The 13,515-nt window shown below is 48.8% G+C and overlaps 1 protein-coding gene across 5 annotated transcripts in view; it reads left to right on the top strand.

The window, feature by feature from the left end:
• Nucleotides 1–13,515, top strand: part of LOC135812205 (uncharacterized) — a 28,560-nt gene that overhangs the window by 6,681 nt on the left and 8,364 nt on the right. Inside the window, exons 1-3 of one of the 5 annotated variants that reach the window (XM_065325539.1) lie at nucleotides 4,953–5,243; nucleotides 9,004–9,075; nucleotides 12,841–13,057. In XM_065325539.1, coding sequence (XP_065181611.1) covers nucleotides 9,057–9,075; nucleotides 12,841–13,057 — 236 coding nt within the window. In that variant the 5' untranslated portion in view covers nucleotides 4,953–5,243; nucleotides 9,004–9,056. Of the gene's footprint in view, nucleotides 1–4,952; nucleotides 5,244–8,743; nucleotides 8,917–9,003; nucleotides 9,076–12,840; nucleotides 13,058–13,515 lie in introns of those variants that run through there. The other 4 variants (XM_065325537.1, XM_065325534.1, XM_065325535.1 and 1 more) reach the window with 4 other exon arrangements.

Genomic DNA, 13,515 nt, shown 5'->3' with positions numbered 1-13,515 from the left:
GGCTCAGCAGTAGTCTTGGCTGTAACGGCTCAGCAGTAGTCTTGGCTGTGACGGCTCAGCAGTAGTCTTGGCTGTAACGGCTCAGCAGTAGTCTTGGCTGTAACGGCTCAGCAGTAGTCTTGACTGTAACGGCTCAGCAGTAGTCTTGGCTGTAACGGCTCAGCAGTATTCTTGGCTGTAACGTCTCGGCAGTAGTCTTGGCTGTAACGGCTCGGCAGTCGTCTTGGCTGTAACGGCTCGGCAGTAGTCTTGGCTGTAACGGCTCAGCAGTAGTCTTGGCTGTGACGGCTCAGCAGTAGTCTTGGCTGTAACGGCTCAGCAGTAGTCTTGCCTGTAACGGCTCAGCAGTAGTCTTGGCCGTAACGGCTCAGCAGTAGACTTGGCCGTAACGGCTCGGCAGTCGCCTTGGCCGCAACGGCTCAGCAGTAGTCTTGGCTGTAACGGCTCGGCAGTCGTCTTGGCTGTAACGGCTCGGCAGTAGTCTTGGCTGCAACGGCTCAGCAGTAGTCTTGGCTGTAACGGCTCAGCAGTAGTCTTGGCTGTAACGGCTCGGCAGTCGTCTTGGCTGTAACGGCTCAGCAGTAGTCTTGGCTGTAACGGCTCAGCAGTAGTCTTGGCTGTAACGGCTCTCGGCAGTCGTCTTGGCTGTAACGGCTCAGCAGTAGTCTTGGCTGTAACGGCTCAGCAGTAGTCTTGGCTGTAACAGCTCGGCAGTAGTCTTGGCTGTAACGGCTCGGCAGTCGTCTTGGCTGTAACGGCTCAGCAGTAGTCTTGGCTGTAACGGCTCAGCAGTAGTCTTGGCTGTAACGGCTCGGCAGTAGTCTTGGCTGTAACGGCTCGGCAGTCGTCTTGGCTGTAACGGCTCAGCAGTAGTCTTGGCTGTAACGGCTCGGCAGTAGTCTTGGCTGTAACGGCTCAGCAGTAGTCTTGGCTGTAACGGCTCAGCAGTAGTCTTGGCTGTAACGGCTCGGCAGTCGTCTTGGCTGTAACGGCTCAGCAGTAGTCTTGGCTGTAACGGCTCGGCAGTAGTCTTGGCTGTAACGGCTCTCGGCAGTCGTCTTGGCTGTAACGGCTCAGCAGTAGTCTTGGCTGTAACGGCTCAGCAGTAGTCTTGGCTGTAACGGCTCGGCAGTAGTCTTGGCTGTAACGGCTCTCGGCAGTCGTCTTGGCTGTAACGGCTCAGCAGTAGTCTTGGCTGTAACGGCTCGGCAGTCGTCTTGGCTGTAACGGCTCAGCAGTAGTCTTGGCTGTAACGGCTCGGCAGTCGTCTTGGTTGTAACGGCTCAGCAGTAGTCTTGGCTGTAACGGCTCGGCAGGAGTCTTGGCTGTAACGGCTCAGCAGTAGTCTTGGCTGTAACGGGTCAGCAGTAGTCTTGGCTGTAACGGCTCAGCAGTAGTCTTGGCTGAAACGGCTCAGCAGTAGTCTTGGCTGTAACGGCTCAGCAGTAGTCTTGGCTGTAATGGCTCAGCAGTAGTCTTGGCCGTTACGTTTGCCTGCACTCACAGCCAGCGAGCGGTACCGTATTTCCCCGAATATAAGTCGCACCTTTTTACAGCGAACTTCATGGCCAACAAAGGGGGGGGGGGGAGGGTGCGACTTACAATAGAGCATGATACACTACTGAAGTGAATGTATTGAAACGATATGTGTATATGATGATAGTCTCAAGAAAATCGATTAGGAACAACCATTTTAGATACATGTATTCTCATTCATCATTTTGTAATGTCCGCTTCACTTATACTATTAATCGCATTAATAAAGTATATTTTTTTATTTGAATTCGCAAGTACACACGGGCTACAAGCCCAATTACATGGAAGCGAATGTGATAATGGGGTTAAACAAGAAAAAGGGTGGGGGAAGGAGGAGGACGGTAGCAAAGCAACAGGGAAGACAATTCAGGAGCAAAATTAACAATTGCACAAATATGAGAGTACCCAATATGACATGGACCTGAACATGGAGATGCAACTTACAAACGAGTGCGACTTGCTACTAAAGTCAATATATATCAAATCAATATTGCTGAAACCTGAAAATAGGGGTGCGACTTATAATTAGGGAAATACGGTATGTTTCTTGAAAGTTTCAAGTTTTAACTGTGCATACATTGGCCACCAGCCAAATGTGCCTCGACACAATGTTAGTAGTAGATAGTGCAGTGCTGTGCTGCTCAATGACATCCTAGCAAGTAGGTCAAGTCGGAGTCCTGCACCAGTGACCACCAGTCCTGCACTTGCAGGCCCGGGGCTGCACAGCGCACGGCGCGTGCTTGACTCACACCATCAGATTTTATTGAGCAACAGCACTGTATTATATGATGTCTACATAAATCCATTGATCCCCGAGCTGCAGAGAGCGCTCAATGTCAGAGACAGAGCTTAGTACATAGCAGGCTCAGTGGAACGTCCTCCGCTGAGTCTGCTATGATGTCTACATACTATGTATGCAGTGTGAATGAATGAGGAATGAGAAAGGGAGTATTCCAGTCAGATCAGCATGGCAAAGAAAGCTACAATGAAGGCCCCGGCCTGGCCTTTCTAGCGTTCTGCTGCACATGCACAGCTTGGTGATGTCGACTGACGTGTCGACTGACGTATCGACCTGTCTACCCTGGACCCGCCCGTCTCTGTCGCTGTCAGGCCCAGCGCGTCAGGCCCAGCGCAGACATGGGTCATGCAGATTTTATCTCTGCATTCCAGAGTGTCGGCTTCCATTGAGTACGCGTTGTGCTGCTACGAATACAGCGAAGCCTGTCTAAGACGACCGCTCAAAGGATCTTCAAAAATGTGGTCTCTGATGCCAGGTGGTCGCCTTATCCAGGGTCATTTGACTGGCAATAGCATCCCTTGATCCTGTTTGTGGTGGTCTTCGAGGACAGGTGGTCTCCTTATCCGAGTGGTCGTCCTGACAGGTTTTGCTGTTCATGACATGAACTACCGCACTCAGTCAGTTGGCTCTGGGTAGTGCGCGTCTTTCTCAGACTCTGCAAACTGCACGGCCCTGGTCCGAGAAGCCCGACTTCATGAATAGAATAGTGCCGAGGGTTACGCAGCCCTAGCTTCGCACACAACAGCACTCTGCTCACTCACGCACGACGCTGCTTTATTAATCATGAGACCAAATTTCGCTGACGAGAACTATGACTTCATCACTAGTGCTTTGCTTGACGGAAATCTGAGAAAATATAACTGAGACTTGTTACTATGCCCTTCTACCCCCGTACCGTGTGGGCATCCATAATCCGGAAACTAAGCTTGTAACACACAGTCTGGTTTGTATATACAGTGAAACCTGTGAGAGGCGACTGCTCAGAGGACCTTCAACGTGTTGTCTCTGTTACCAGGTGGTCTCCTTATTCGGGGTCCTTTGACTGGAAATAGCATCCCTTGGTCCTGGTTGTAGTGGTCTTCTTGGACAGGTGGTCGCCTTACCCGCGTGGTTGCCTTGACAGATTTTACTGCACAGTAAGTAGAACCTGTCAAGGCGACCACTCTGAGAAGGCAACCACCTGTCTTAGAGGACCACTAGAACTAGGACCAAGTGGTGTTATTCCCAGTCAAAGGACCCTGGCTAAGGAGACCAACTGTACACGGGAACCACGTTTTGAAGGTCCTCTGAGCAGTCGCCTTAGGCAGGTTTCAATGCACAGTATAAGTGTTGGTGGGTCCCAGGCTAGGAAGACTCAGCTATGTAAGTCCCGTCCGATGTGTTTTCCTGCTGCTAAGGAACTCCACCCAAACTTGCTTGGATCCATACAGAAAAACTGGATCTGAGTGGATCCAAAAGTCAGCGTTCTCTTGGATCCCGCTCGGCTGTAATGCAGCACGTTCGCCACAGGTTATTAGAGAAGTTTAGCAGAGCAAACGTTCGCAATGATTTTCGCGTTCCGGGTTGCAAAAACTATTGCTTACGTTCGCGCGAAATTTGTGTTTTGCATGTTTTTCGCTCCAAGAAAAATTCACATGCACTCGCGCTTGTTTGAGAAGTGGTCTTCATCCGATTATTTGTTTGTTGCGAGTGGCGGCACCCTGAGTCACGGCCTGAGACGAGAGCTCTTTGACTATGTTGTCCATGGCCGGAGACCCACAGACAAACGGGTTGGCGTGTGCCGTAATCTGGCGCATCAACACCTGAAATTATAAAAAGGCATCATGGATGTAACCGACTCTGAGCAGTGAGGAGACGAGCAGGCAGGAGATTGGAGATGGTTCCGGAGAGGAAGCAATACGTGCTGCCACAAGTATGGGAAAGCTAGCACTTGCGGACCAAGCGAAGAGTAGAGATCAAGCACAAACATGAGGATTGAGGGTGGCTCACCGTGCACCAACGGTCCACAAAGAGCGAAAATTACTGCAAAAGTTTGTTTCTCATTTCCTTGCACTTTCGCGTTCAAAGCTGCGAACATTAAACGAAGTTTGGCTTTTCGTGACGTCCAACGAAAATTCGCGAGAATGTTTGCTGTTCGAAACCTCTCTAATAGCATGGTGCGTGCCTCGTGGACCTGCCAGTGCACCTGCCAGCAGTTTTGTTTTTGTTTGTTTGTTTATTTAGAGTCAAAGAACAAACAGGCAAATTTGCCTAATTACATGATATCGACTAAAAAGGAGAATAAATTATAAAAGACCAATGAAGGTAATGACACTGAGTAGAGTGGGTAGTAAAGTATTACATTGTAAAAGCCAGTTAGGCCAGTAAAGGAAATAATAATACAGCGGGCAGTGGCATTACTCAAGCAGCTTGTCACAATTCATGGACTTGTCTTTAGGGACCTTGTCTGAAGTGGTACAGTGTCTGGGCTGCATGAATGGTGATTACTCAGCATGCATACGTATGGCTTCTACCATTACGTCATCTGGAGTGATCCTAGGCTTTCCTAGCTCTAATACCGAGAGTGCTATCTGCTGCTCGGGCCAAAGGCCACATCGAAATCAAGCACTATCCACTGGTTGGGCCCAGGCCACATCGAAACAGAAATCAAGTGTGCTGCAGCCTCATCGAAGAGATAAAATAAGTTGTTTCATTTGGAGGGCAGGGTTTCATCGCCGGTGCACATACTCGCATCTGCTCTGCTAAATACCCTGCTGGTTGAGGTGATTGAAGTGAGCTGCTCTCACTCTCCCTACTAGCTGTACAGTAGCAGTACTGTACAAAGCAACATCGCCATTGGCTTGCTGAAGTGCTTTAGCACACGAAGAGAAGCCGCCGTAGCAAACTTGTGGAGAAGGCTGCAAGGTGGGTAAGTTGAGCACCCTGGTCGTGGCAAGGCAACGCCATTGCGTTGCTTCTGAAATCTGTAATATCACTGCAACGTGTTCTTTCCGACTAAAAACACCTCCAGTTGTTGAACTCAGACCCTGAGCGACGCCTCCATTTGTGATTGATCTGATACAGTGCAGCTGGGAATCTGTTGTATTGTGTTTCGAATTCAAGTGTTTTCCGTTGTAGTTACTGTAAGGTTACTGTCGAGTGGAACATGGTGTTCTTTTACTGGGTATACTCCCTGGCTGGGCTGGTATGGGTTCTGCACCCGCGGGTATTGCAGTTGCGAGTTGTTCTTTTCCCCCATTGTGTGCCTGTGTGGTCGGATATCAGAGAACTGGGCTGTGCGTGCGTGCATGCGTACACACGCAATGTGTAGGGGAAGTATAGTGTGTTGCCCCTACCCAAAGTCTTCTCTCAGCATGTGATCGCCAGCAGTTGAGGAGTATCTACTAGTGGGCCTTGTCAGTCAGTCGTGCTCTGCCATGGCTCCCGGGGATGATCATAGTATTGCGCGGCCGCAATGGTGCCTAGACCAGCAATGGTGCTGGCGGCGGTTTGCTGTAGTGTTCAGGGCGGTGTGGTCTGCACAACACAACAGCGGCCATCTGTGGTCTGGACTGAGAGTCCGTTTGTGTTGTCGCTGGGGTATTGGGTGTGCGCTTCGTTTTGTTCTCACCCGGTCTATCATATTAAACACAGGGGAACGCAGCAGCATTCGGCCCTGCACAGATTTTCATCGACCACCACACAACAACTGTGCTCTCCAGCCAACGTGTCTAGCGTGGCGAGGTCGGCTGGACACTGCAGTTGTGGTGTGGTGGTTTATGCAAACTCTGGTCTATCATGATGGCGTTTTTCCAGAAGTAGAAAATACGTGCTGAAAAGCCTACACAAGCTACAATTGATAATACCCGTGGGTGCTGTTCCAGTATACAATACTAAGTGCAACCGATGTGGAAGGATGTGGAAGGATGTGGAAGGCTTGCGAAGAAACTAGAAAGCATGAATCCTTCAGGTTGTGCAGCTCCTTCTTTGACGCACTTCGTTTCTCTATGACGCAAATGTCATCTGTCTGTCGTGCGTCTGTCGTTGCATGCCAGGAACATGTCTTGTTTGACGCAAGTGCCCTGCACTGTGTACGCATCACACTGTTACTTGCGCCGAGATAGTGAACGTTAGCGAGAGTACTTTGACCTTGGAATGCGGAGATGCCCATTCCTGGACGCGGTGATCTACAAAAGCAAGTTGGCGATGCAACTGCAGAAGGCATTGCAATTGGTGCTGGATTTGCACCCGGACTCAACAGCCTGCAATGCTGGATTCACCGCCGCCTTTGTGTAGCCTGGTATACAATGCACAGCCTTTCAAAGTGGTTTCTAGCCAGTGTTTTACTACTTTGGGTTTTAATTCCTTTTCTCTTTTTTTTGTTTTTCATGTAAATTTCTTTCACCCCTCGCACGCATCACAGCACACACTCTGGCGTCTACTCGCTGTTGGTATCTACCCGAGAAAATGGACGAGAGACCCGGATGGAGAATGAGAAAGGGAAAAAACGGATGTGTGTGGCCATAATCGTCGGGAATTCAACCCGAAACGTCTCAATTAGAAATCGCCGGCACGTTCCGCAGCCCCATATCGAACACTAAATAGCAACAGGAGTATCATGATGCAATGAATAAAGCTAATATGTGCACTCATATCACAACCAAAGCGACGAATAAAGTATTCCAGAACGTTTTCTTGTCGCAATTTTCAATGGAATTCGTGACTAAAGAGAATGATGAAACTACAATGGGATTTATACACACTTGGAGTGAGAAAAAACACACGAAGGATACAAGAATAGTAAGAGTATAATGACACAATATTTTCTGAGACTGCCTACTTGAGCTCCGGCGTTACATACAGTATGGATTGGCCTACGAGCGTCCCGCATTTGGGCAGATAACTCTGCTGTCTAGACTGATTTTTGATCTGTCAGCAAGGGCACAATGCAATTGTCAGAACTTGATCCAGCCTCGGCTATCACTGCACTCAGGTCCAGCCATGCGTTCAGGCAGAGGGCGAGTATTTTCAGGCACAGCATCCAGGAATTCATCAAATGAACAGAATGATCAATGACTTCCCACCTGACTCTTGTCCTGGCTTCTATAAAAGATGGAGAATTTTTAAAAATGAACATTATAAGCTAAACCCAAACAGAGAAGACGTACTAAAATTACTACTACATGCAGTTCATGTGTTGTGCTCTACCGGTACATTTGTACTTCTCCATCTACGTTATGGATCTGAATGTTCCACTAAAAAAACCCAAACGTTCTCTAGTCTCATCCTGGTCGTATGCCAATCCTCAGGAATGCGGCTGTGTGGTGCCAGAGCAGACGCCTTGTCTCAACCGCCTGGTCGTATTTTGGTCCGCAGCAATGCTGCTGCTGTGTGTGTGTGTGTGTGTGTGTGTTTGTGTGTGTGTGTGTTGCCAGAGCAGACTACAGTGCTCTCCTCATTTTCTGGAAATATGCGGGGAGGTTGCATCCTGTCACTTCTGCACTGCAAAGTGAAGTACTTGTCCAGCCATCGGTATTTGTTCAGTTCGTGCCTGGCATTGTTTGGGGTCGGTACTTCCAGAACACGTTAGAGTCCTTGCAGAAAAGAAAGAGAGGAATGTAGCTAATGGCGGGTCCCGTGTGATGCCAGGCATGCTTTACGTTGTTCACAAAGCTTGGAATGCTGTTGCAGTGCATAGACAGGAGTTTCGCTAGTGGCGGGAGCAGCACCGGTAGGAGGCATCCACTTTACTTTGCATGCAGAGCATTTGAATGTGGTTGCCGCGGCAACCTGACGTTGGACATAGTTTTCAGTGTATGCTGAAACCGAGGGAATTTGTACTCCAGCACCTTTGCCCAAAACAGGTCATACTCGAGGTGTTTGCCTTAGCAAAGTATTCTTGCTTGCATGTAGTATGAACCGAATATTGCTACCACGTATGGCTGTCACGTGTTTGACTCCGTCGGCACGCACGGAATGCGACAGCAGCATGGCTCAAGCATGCAACTCTGTGGATGCTCGCTGTATGCCTCTGTAGCCAAGAAGTCTGCACCGATACTGATGTAAAAGCATTTACAAGTACGTCATTCAACAAGACAAGTGCCATGTACGAAAACAAGTGCACATCATGCTCGAATCCGAATTCCGCAATGCGTGCACTGTGATCACCAGCTAGGGAATTCCCCCCAGTTTTTTCTTCTTCAGCGCTGTCACTGAATTGTACAGGTTGGCAGGCGCGTTGACTGTGCATGCGTGCATGCACTATACAGTGCCCGAAGACATGCACTCGTACCACTAACCGCAGTCGAGTACTTTGGGGTTTTTTGACAGTTTGTTCACTGATGGTTTTGTGCATACACATATGCACATGAGTATATGTATAATTATACTCACATGCTTCTAGTCCATTGTTGCATGGACGTGCTTGCGTGCATGTACCAGTTATTCATCGTTGGTGCAAGTACAGTGCTTACCGTGCGGCTGGTCCTTACACACAGCTGGTATGCATAGTAGAAACAATTCAGTCGGTAGGAATAACAATAGCAACAACACCAGCATCATCAGAAGCTGCAGCAGCAGGATCCGCACCGTCGCAGTTACATGTATGTGCATGTCCTGCTCCTCGATGCGCTCAGCATTTGTTTCTACTCCGCAATCCGAGTTTCATGTTTCATTTGTCCCGTGCACAGGTCGGATCTCTTTCAGTGTGCGTTTCCTGTTCTCTGGATAGTGTTCGCGTGGAATGGCAGGCCGAATGAACCGTAAGTACACTTTTAAAATGAGCCGGTGTGGTTGTACTGGGATGCAGACCTCCTCATGTGTCCTTTCTTATCGGGTGGAGGTTTTGCCTGCAACATGAACTCTCTCTCTCACTCTCTCTCTCTCTCTCACTCTCTCTCTCTCTCTCTCTCCCTCTCTCTCTCCACCTCTCTCCCTCTTTCTGTTTCTCTCCCTCTCTTATTCCTGTTTGGAGTTGCATAGTGTAGCACAGCACTCAAAAAGGCGCAAAGAAGCATACCTGAGAGTATATCGCAACTCACAGTTTCTTGTACAATGCAACTATCAGGTGACTCGTGACATATTCAATGGGACTTGGCCAATAAAATACCATATTCGGATTGATGGTAACTGGGTATTGATTCAGAGTAGAAACATTGCCATGATGCGAGTCATGTGGATAGGTCTCTCTGCTGGCTAAAGGGAACCGCGTTGTATTGTAGCGTAGGAATAGTTGCACGTGTCGGCAGTGAGTGGATGGTGTGTTTGTTCAACACGTAGAGCCAGGTGATGGTTGTAAGATTGAAACATGCCTGAGAATCTTACAGATCTCTGTCGTGCTGGTGCTAGTTACCGGTACTATACGTGGAAACATTGGCAGTTTTCTGTAGAATTCTCAATGACGAGAGTTGCAAAACATTGCAAGGAGCTGTCGCTAGTCAGAATAGAGTCACCTGCAAAAATAGCTAGGATTGGAGCAAAATGGATTTCCGCGAGCGATTATTCGCTCGAATACCGATTTCAACAAAGCCAGTGATGCCCATTGAAGAAATTAGTTTGTCCTTTATTGTATTGTATTGTATTGTATTTATATAAAAGGATTCTCCAAAAGCAAATGGATGCTTATCACGGAAGTCTCCTACATAAATATAGCACGAAAAATACATCAATTTATAAAGCGGTCCTTGCTCTGTAAGATGGCATACGACTCCTTATAAGCCATCACTCAGACCTCGCTCAGACCTCACTCAGACCTCGCTCAGACCGCCATTGATACATGTGTACTCGGTGACTACTGTGAAGGTGGGAAAGTGTGATAAGATAAAAATGGTGTTTACTGCCTTTTGCAAATGCGCTCGTGTTCACGTACCGGCAGTATGCGTTGTCCGCTTGCGCTGGTGCATGTGAATGACCGAGAAGCAATGAATGGCGACGTGCGAGTGAGAATGGCAAACAGTCAGGTGCATTGCGTGCAGTGAGGTCACTGTGCATGCCGTGCATTGCACACCATGCCCGGCAGGCAAGGCGCAGCAGAGCTCGTGCATTCGCTAGCAGCATGAGACGAGCCAAGTGTTTGTAGCAATAAGTCATCCTAGCGTGTGTATGTGCGTGGCAATGACAGTGTGGTTCCTGTCGGTGGGGAGTGTATGGTGAGAATTGCATTGTAGGCCAGCGCAGCGTTCAGGGCACTGTGCAGCGCAGCGTGCGCACCAGTGCAGCCCAGTGCATTGTGCAGTGCTTGTGGTGGTCATTACATGATGGTACTGGCTAGCTAGCATGGCCACTAGGCCTAGGGGCAGCCCTGCATGCAGGTCACACAGTACCCAGTGCATCATGAACCTGCGTACTAAGCCCATGGTCATGCTACTATGTGCAACTCTGGCTGCACTTGGTATGGCTGGTGCTCAACTCCCAGGCCAGACTTGCAGTGTCCAGTCACAGAACTGTCAGAACTGTCAGAACTGTCGGTTCTTGACACATGTCAAGCTGCAACTGCTGTCCAAATGCAGGTTGTTGACATCTGAGCAGCTCGTTTACAGCACTGGCATACTGGCATACTGCCTACTGGGAACAATATGCATACCGGTACTAGTGTATGCCTCTGAGCGCTGACCTGCTATCGAGTCATCGGAGCTGTGCTTTGGAAGGACCTGGAAGCACGGGTCTGGTTGAGCTGCTTTGGTAGCTGTACGTGATACACCATTCGTACTTTGATAAGTAGTGACACTACAGCAGGTAGCCTTACAGTAATAATAGCAATAACATGAACATGACTGGTGTGAGCGTGAGCATCGGCTGAGAGTGGGCCTGTTACTTTCTTGCAGTGAGCACTATCCCTTCTATTACGGCGTACAAAGAAAGAACGCCGAACGAGGTTTTTGCTTGCAGCTCGGGTCTCACGCTCTGCAGTCCTGCGGCAAAAGAACGTTTAGAATTCCATCTGGTATACGTGTGAGGCAATATCCTAAAAAAATCATTCATGTCTCTCAGGGTGCTACTGTAGATGGGCCTGGCCAGAAGTTGAGCAGCAGTTTTGCTTAGCTGGTGTGCCGCTGAGAGTCCGATGATGACGTATGGACAGAGTAGCAGTGACGTCGTCGCATCTTGCGAAAAGCCTTTCGGGTGACAGGTGAATGGGCAGTTGTTTTGCTGCAGTTGACGCGCGGCCTATCTCCAAGTCTTATCACCGCCCGCGGTTGCTCGCCCATTTCCACCAGAGCCTCAGTAGTAGTACCTGGTGTGTGTTCAGTCTCCTCTCTGGCCAATCCGTGTCTTTCTGATCCCGCTGTATTGCCGGCCTACTCCCGCTAGCGAGTAGTCGACATGGAGAAAAGAACTTTATGGCAGCAGGCAATAGAATCAGCGAGGGAGGCGGTCATATTTTGTAAAAAAGAATATTATAATGAATCTAGTAATGCGCAATCCTGGACTATGCAGTACAGTAAAACCTGTCAAGGCGACCACTCGGATAAGGCGACCACCTGTCCAAGAAGACCACTACAACCATGACCAAGGGATGCTATTTCCAGTCAAATGACCCTGGATATGGAGACCACCTGGTATCAGAGACCACGTTATCAACGCCCCTCGAGCGGTCGTCTTAGACAGGTTTCACTGAATTTAAAAATCCAATCAAACTTAGCCTGCGTAGCGGTGAGACAATTTACGAGTGTGCAGTGGTAGACGATAGCGCAATCATCCGTATCCAAAGGTAGGCGATATCAGCAGAATAGTACAACGTGTACGTGTAGGGAGCAGCGAGAATACTAAACACAATGATACAAGGTTGCAACAAGCGTGACGTTAATATCAATGAAAGTAAAGTAAGCATGCTCATACCATGCTCATAACAATGGAACAATATTTTAGGACTTGAACGCCGTCTTCATGTGATCATGATCCGTGCTAGCTTTAGAATATTAACCCTGTCATTGCTGGTCTAGTTTCCCCCTGCCGCCTAAGCGTTCAGCCCACTTGCTTTCATTTCAGACCCTGCATGCACGTCGCCGAGCAAAATCTTTCGTCTTGTTTGCAATTATTGATGGATTTCCACGATCTATGGCGTGTGCGCCAAGTGCGTTGATTCTGGCGAGAGAATTCGCAATTCCGCCCTGTCTTCAAAATTGACGGAATTGATGGAATTGGATTCTGTCGATTCTGACGACGGAAGTTGTGTAATCGAATGGTGCATCCACCATTACTAATTCTAGAATTGATCGAAATGACTGTGGGTAATTGAACGTGCCCATCGTGTTAGTGCAAGGTTCAGAGGCAAGCCTTGTGAACTCTTTCTGTGCATGAGCCTCTATGTGTGTGTGTGTGTGTGTGTGTGTGTGTGTGTGTGTGTGTGTGTGTGTGTGTGTGTGTGTGTGTGTGTGTATGTGTGCGTGCGCGCGTGTGTGCGTGTGTGCATGCGTGCGTGTGCCCATTCACAGGATGTACATGTTTGTGTACGTGCGTGCGTACACGTGTGTGCACGTCTATTTGCACTAACCTGGAAATCCTCTTCTTGTGTGTGTACGGTGCAGTCCCACTCCTGGCTACCATCATTCTAGCATCATGTACCTTGACGACGGGTGTGCCGCCTATATGGAAGACCTCACCATGCCCCATTTACCCTCTCAGTTTCGTAAGCCGATCTGGGCGGAACACTGAATTCGTTTGGATTCCGCTAACCGAGCGAAACGTCACATGCAATGCTCTGGACTCGTTGCGAAGTGTAGCCCAGCCACTTACCAGTTTCAAGTAAGTTTGAGCTCAAGCTAATACAATCAGGGGTTCTAGTTTCAAGGGAAGATCCATCCAAAAGCTGTGTTCACAACTGGCGCGTGTACGGGGTCCGCTTGCGGTTCATGCATGCCCAAACGCATGTTCAAGCTTTCACAGAAAGCAGCAATTCGAGTCGTATTTCAGGGCGTGATCCATAGAGGGCAGTGGCGTTCCTACGAATGCGTCAAACTCGGCATCCAACCGAGCTTCACGCAAAAAGTGATTTTTAATGGTTTGAGGCGCCTTTGAGTACTAACCTTTGACCCTGTCGGCCAATGTGACTGGCATGTACGCCAGTACGCGCCTGATATGCGCTGAAAAATACATGTCGTAACTTCCATTTTGGCGCGGTTCCGTATGCAAGCCGCCTCGAGATCCAGCAAAATGTGCACGAACTTGTGGTCTACTACTCCTTCTCTATTCTATCTTAGAGA

This window comes from Sycon ciliatum, chromosome 3 (assembly GCF_964019385.1).
Source record: "Sycon ciliatum chromosome 3, ocSycCili1.1, whole genome shotgun sequence".
Classification (NCBI taxonomy): domain Eukaryota; kingdom Metazoa; phylum Porifera; class Calcarea; order Leucosolenida; family Sycettidae; genus Sycon; species Sycon ciliatum.
This window is presented reverse-complemented; position numbering and strand designations above follow the sequence as displayed.